This window comes from Stegastes partitus, unplaced genomic scaffold (genome assembly GCF_000690725.1).
Source record: "Stegastes partitus isolate 25-593 unplaced genomic scaffold, Stegastes_partitus-1.0.2 Scaffold1119, whole genome shotgun sequence".
NCBI classification, from domain to species: Eukaryota; Metazoa; Chordata; class Actinopteri; family Pomacentridae; genus Stegastes; species Stegastes partitus.
The window spans coordinates 38903-45425 of record NW_007578850.1 but is presented as its reverse complement, the minus strand read 5'-3'; the positions used below and the strand labels follow the sequence as shown (position 1 = coordinate 45425).

Here is a 6523-nt window from a genome sequence, read left to right as displayed (position 1 = left end):
AGTGAACAAGCAATCATACAGAAACATATTCATGTAGATAAAATCCCTCCACCAGGATAATCATACAAAACTGCTATGGCATTCAAATCATTTGAAAGAACATTGGAGAAAAAACAATACTTATTATCATTTTTAAACACTTACACAGAGTATTTCATTAATGGCATACTTCAACACTGTAAACATATTGTAAGACTGAATGTCCATGTGTGATTTGGATCTCTGTGGGGGTTCATTGTTTGAAGTGTGTTCGAATTCATAGTTGTATGGCTCATTTAGGCCCAACTCTGAACTGAGTTTTCTGGGAATGAATACACATCAGGACCTTGATTTTTCTTTTTTTTTTTTTCTTCTTCTTCTTCTTCTTTTTTAGCACTCATGCATCAACATGTGTAAGCAAGCTGAGAGTAGCTCTTCAGCCGATCTCGCTTTTCATGTTAATTCACTAAAAACATATTGAACTGCATGGTGACTGAATAGCTTATGGAGAGCTCTCGTGACCTCAACATCATTTCCTTTTTCTAAAGATCCCAAAGAGAGGAATTTGCATTCAAGGTACAGTGGAATTTTTTTCTTTTTTTTTTCTTTTTCTATCAAAACAAAGTGGCACAGATAAAACCTGACAATGGGCCAAGATAGCAGGTCAAACTTTCAAGTGATGATGATTTTGACGATTGAGAATTTGCAGTACTAAAAATGAAAGATGTAGTCTCAATCTCCTTTTCATGTGGTTTCGCTGTCTCCTTCCCTCTCGTGCTCGCTCTGTCTCACTCCGATGGTCTGTTATAAGATGTGGCCAGTAGATGTGCATTTGGGTACAAGAAGAAAAAAAAAAATACACTTTTCATATGCTTCCAATTTCATTTGAATGACTATTCTCCCTGGTCAAGGTCTTGCTCTCTCTCCTTCTATTTCTTTCTCACACGTCTTCATTTCTCCGCTCCAATCTTTCTTTCTTTTTTTTTTTTAGCTTTAAGAATAGCCCCTACTCAAGGTCGCCCGGCCATCCCCTAGTGCAGCTGTGCTCCAAATTATCATAACTCATATAGCTTTTTTTTTTTTTTTTTTTTTTTTTAGCACCAGATTCATTTCAGGATGAACGATGCAGAAAATAAAAAAAAACGTAATCCCCAAAAGACACGAACATGCACACTGTCTCTAAAATCTGTTACTGGGAGTTAAACCCGTATCACTTTGTGAGGCGAATGAACAGGCTTCCTTTTAAAAGCCGCTCTAATGCATGAATCTGAGCTAGTGAACTGTGAAAAGACGCCGTCGGAGAGAGGCTTAGAGCGCTACTGCAGAGAGAAGAACACACGCCAACACACATATTGATATGAATTTCATTTGAAACTATTTCGCGGATCCTAAGGGGGGGAGTGTAGGTGGTGGTGGTGGTGGGGGGACGACGCAGGAAGTCAACCTGGGTCAGAGAGGGCCGCCACGCCACACACGAGAGGGAGATGGAGGATGATTCGGAGAGTGTTGAAGTAGTTTAACAAATCGCCTTTGAGTAAGCACACATGGGATGGGTCTGATAAAGCAATAATGCATGGTAGTTACATTTAGCATATACTGTGGATGATGCAAGCAGCTGGTCTTCTGATTGTTTAGTTTTAGGCCATCTTTCATGGTCAGTCAGGGCTACTTTAACATATAAAAGAAAAGAATATATTTACAAACCATAAACAGGACTGTTTCTCCTTCTCACATTAATCACAAGTAGTCTTAACTTATTCAACATATTAAATATGGTGGTTTAATCCTACATTGGGAATGTACTGAGCATCAGTTAAGGGTTTCTCCATTTAAGTGCAACCTCTATTTACGTCCCCGCCGAAGCAAGGACAGCAATACAGTAACTGCATTTTGAAATTATTCACATGCCAATGTTCAAAAAGGACAAAACTCCCTGAATAAATTAATCGTAACTTACCAGGTCTCTAAGATAATGTTGGATTTTTAAAATCCAGCAATGATGTTTTATTGTCAGGCTGACATTCAGTGCTTTTAGGCCTGTATGAGGGAATGGATTGTAGTCCGCTGCTGCAGTTAATATAGAAAACAATTATTATTTTTTTTTACTTTTAAAAGCTAACTGCTTCACACAAATTTACTCTCACGTGATAATAAGGTTCCTTAAAGGAAAACAAAGAAAATTTGTATTAAGGGTGACGTCTTTTCAGTTTTCATCGCATTTTAGAAAAAAAAAAAAAACGTTTTTTTTTTTTTAGCACATTTCAAAACTAACTCCATATGAAATCCCACAAAGATGTACCTGCACATGCCAAATATCATTACAAAAATCCAATAAATACAGAAATTATTGCACAGTAGAAAGGCTCCATGGATTCCTAACTGATAAAATCCTCAGACAGTTTGCCAAGAAACGTCAAGTTGGGCGTTCCAGACAAGTTCTCATTAAAGTTTCCCTTTGTTTATATTCTCAGGTGGCAGTTTCTGTGACAAGAAAAAAAGATGAACATCAATCAATCTCAAATTTTTTTTAAGTGAGATTATCCAGCCAAGCCCCATTGCTGAAGAAGTGGTTATAGGGATTTTTGTGTGTACTTGTATGTGTGTGTGTGTAGGTGTGTGTGTATGTGTTTGTGTGTTTTGTGTACACTGTATGCTGTCTGGTTGCTGGCTTAACCTCTGTCCGCTTGCTCCAGTTTGACCTCGCTGGCCATCAAATGTTCGCCATGCCATTTCTTCATGTGTTTCTCCAGCGTGCTGTAGACACTGAAGGGCATGTGGCAGATGTCGCAGCGGTACACCTCCTTCCCAAACTGCCCGTGGGTCTTCATGTGGCGCGTCAGCTTGGAGCTCTGGGCGCAGGCGTAGCTGCACAGGTCGCACTTGTAGGGTCGCTCCCCCGTGTGGCTGCGTCGGTGCACCGTCAGGTTGCTGCAGTTCTTGAACACCTTGCCGCAGTACTCGCAGGTGTCGTTCCTCCTCTCTTTGGAGCTCGGAGGCCTGCCGGGTCCAGGTCCCCGCAGGAGGTGAGGGGTGCTGCTGCCGCTGCGCCCTGAGGCACTCCCGCCCTCCATCAGCTCCCCAGGCGGGGTGGAGAAGCGGAGGCTCCCCGTCTCCGAAGACGAGTGCTCGGAAGAGGTGGCGAACGGCGACTGGCGGGAATCAGTGAATCCCAAGAAAGGTTCTCTGATGAAGTGGCGTGAAGCGGCGTAGCCGGCCAGGAGCTGAGAGTAGACGTTTTCTGGGGAGATGAGGGGTATGGTTGGAGGAATCTCCAGCTGCTCCTTCTCTATCTTGATCCTCTTGTTGTTGGAGTGGCTCGGGCTGGTGATGGGGGTGGGCCGACGCTGGAACAGCCCAGGGAAGGACTCTGCTTCAGATACGCTGATCCTTCCGTTCATCACAGGCCTCGGGTCCTCCTGCTCGTCTCGCTCTCTGTCCTGGTCCCTCTCGTTCTCTCTCTGTCTCTCTACTTCACCCCTCTCTCCACCGTCTCCGTTAGGTTGCCTCTCCAAGCTTCTCTTGTTAGGGTTAAGTCTAAGGTGATTGTCCAGGTGGTTGTACGGGTGCATGATGCCCACCCCGCCACTGTCATTTACTCTATCCCCGCCCAGGGATTTCTCCTCAGGAGAGTGTCTTGGGCCATTTTCCCTGTTCGGGCCGAACTCCTGGGAGTCCTCACTCAAGTTGGAATCTGGCCGACTTCCATTCCTCAGTTCTTCCTCCTCTTCCTCCTCCTCCTCCTCTTCCTCCTCCTCTTCATCCTCCTCCTCCTCATTGTCCATTCCCATTTCCCTTGCATCTTCCTCCCTTGTCTTTTCTTCACCATCTCCTCCCTCTCCTCTGCTTCCCTGCTCTGGGGAGCTGCTCATGGCCCCAGACTTGTTGTGCATATGTGTCTTCATGTGCCTTTTGAGCTTGCTGGCCTGGGAACAGGCATGATCACATAGATGACACTTGTACGGCCTCTCTCCTGTGTGGCTGCGTCTGTGCACGATCAGGTTGCTCTGGAACTTAAAAATCTTGCCACAGAACTCACAGGATTTGGATTTCCCTGGGGTCTGGCTCTGACCCTGTGAGTCAGGAGGGCTGGAAGACCCGTGTCCCCCCTGAGGGGTGGGCGGCTGCGGAGCGTAGGTGAGAAATGCCGGGGGCTTGGCACCAGGCTGGAAAAGCGTGGGACTCAGCAGACGGTGCATGGGTGGCACACGGTTGGGTGAGAGAGGAGGCGTGGGCCCGCCGTTATTAGTTGTGTTGCCCGCCAGCTCCCTCAGTCGCCGGGAGAAGTCCATGGAAGGCGGCTCCATGGGGGTCATTCGCATCACCCTCTCAAAGGCACTGGGGTGCTGTGACAGCAGCCCCATTTCCTCTGGGCCCAGCCGCTCTAGAGGTGGTCTCGGGGGAGGCGGAGGGCTGACGAAGGGCGGCGTCGCAGGCAGCCGGGTCTCTATGTACCCCGGAGGAGGGGGGTGTTCCCTGAGCAGGGGCGCGGCCATGCGGAGGAGGTGGAATGGGTTGTTGGTGTCGCCGAGGAAAGTGGGGAGAGGGGAGCGAGGCAGGGCGTCGGCTCCTGGAGGGGGAGGCAGAGCCATGCGGGGAGTGAGGGAGCAGTTGACGGGGTGGTTGTCCAGGTAGATGCGGATGCCATGAGTGTGCTGGGCGTGCTGAAGCAGGAACCAGGCACTGTTGAAGGTCTGCTTACAGGTAGTACAGATGTAGCTGGATGGCTCATCTTTATCTGTGGGACGTGACAAAGAGAAACACTGTTAGTCTAACAAAACAATATTCAAATCAAATGCACAACAGCATCTTTCTAATGCATTTATGTGTATGTGAACATGTGTGGAATTACAGGGAAATTAATCACACTCAAAACCCAGCAGCTTCCTGTTTGTGTGTATAGATGAGGGGCTCCAGTGTGTGAAATACACTCACAGACAGTTTGTGTGTCTGCAGGCTAATGTAGGTGGCAGGTATTGCCCTCAGGCCACGACACATTATGCTAATTCTAATGTCAGCTAGGCTTTAATATACAGATCCATCTCGTCTACTCTGTCATTTCCATATGGAGAGAGGGGAGGCAGCAGTGGCAAAAAAAAAACAACACACCAATGGGTGGAAAAACACAAATATAGGAAGTGGGGGAGGGAGCTGTGGCATTAGAGAGAGAGAGGAGACACACTCAAAGGAAGAGAGAGGTGATGGAGACGTAAACAGCTAAGACCCCTCCACTCATAACACAGCATCCACATTAAATAAAGCTCTACGTCACTGGTGCAATAACAAGTACAGTAAAGCGATCTGTTGTGGCTTCGCTCGCACACAGAACTGTACGTCACTCACTTACAAATTACCCCTTTAAATGGTGTGACTTAATAATGCCAAATGAATCTATCAGTCACTGTGGCATGGCCCTGTCAGCCTGCTTGTGACTCATAAAGAGGGCCTTGGTAGGAATTTGTGTAATTCAACACAGGCTCGCACTGAAGAGGCATTTCCACAGCCTTGTGTTTGCTTGCAAGGCATCTGCATCTACTTTATCATCAGTGGCTACCGCAAGTGGAGTCAAGTTGGTACGGTGGTCCCAAAGCTCGAAGCCCGGAGGGGCCAAACAAAGACGGGGGAAGTTACTCCTGCCCAAAGTTTTATGTGATCAAGAAAAGAGTCCTTAAGATGGCTGACTGCCTCAAAGCCAGCCTTTGTTATGGAATGTAAAACACACATGCAGACACTGATACATGCACAGGAATACTCTCTTTTCACTTTCTTCTCTCTCAGCGCACACCTCCGTACACTCACAGATTCACACACACACACACACACACACACACACACAGGCTTGTACTGCGTGGAACAGATGAGCGAAAGCTGATGTTGGATCAGTGTCTGGTACATGAAGCTGATTTGGCGGTGTGATTGGTTTGGCTTTCCCCAGGGGAGGAAGGGTCAGAAAAAGTTAATGAGGGGCTCATTTACTGATTCTGTCTGTTTTTCTCTGCTATTAGTGGGCCTCTGGTGTAGCCGTCACTCTCACTGTTTGTGTGAGGCGAGAAGCGACCCGACTCCCGCCACCAGTGTGTGCGCTCGTGCACGCGAGCCGACACGGATGTATTTTTGTGCTCGCATGCGTATGTCTGTGCGGCGCATGTATGTGTGGGGCGAGTGGCGGGCTGCCTGCCCGTGTTTAGTTTGGCTAAGCTTCACACGGCCGCTTGGCAGCAGAGAGCTGGACAGCTTAACAGCTTGGACTGGGAGAAGAGAGCGAGAGAGAGGGGAAGGGAAGAGAGGGAGGAGAGGGGGTAAGAAGAGAGGTGGAGGGACTTTAAGGGCCAGACGTGCTCCGGTGCACTCGCATGTACGCACACGCTGACACACACGGCGGCTATTTACATGCCCCCCGGGATCCCAGTCAGGTCTATAGACTCGGTATAATCTCATCAACACACAGGGATCAATATTAAATGAAGATGTGAGATTGGGAGAAGGATTGATGATCTCACTCGATTTTTCAAAGTGTGTTTTTTCTCCCATTTTTTTTTTTTTTTTT

General features: G+C 47.4%; 1 protein-coding gene across 2 annotated transcripts in view; it reads right to left on the bottom strand.

Annotated features, from left to right (window-relative positions):
- Positions 1–350: 350 nt before the first annotated feature.
- The window catches only part of bcl11bb (BCL11 transcription factor B b), a 28499-nt gene continuing 22326 nt past the window's right edge, over positions 351–6523 (bottom strand). For both annotated transcript variants that reach the window (XM_008296304.1, XM_008296305.1), the window contains exon 3: positions 351–4714. In XM_008296304.1, the coding sequence (XP_008294526.1) occupies positions 2649–4714 (2066 nt within the window). In that variant the 3' untranslated portion in view covers positions 351–2648. The remainder of the gene's footprint in view (positions 4715–6523) is intronic.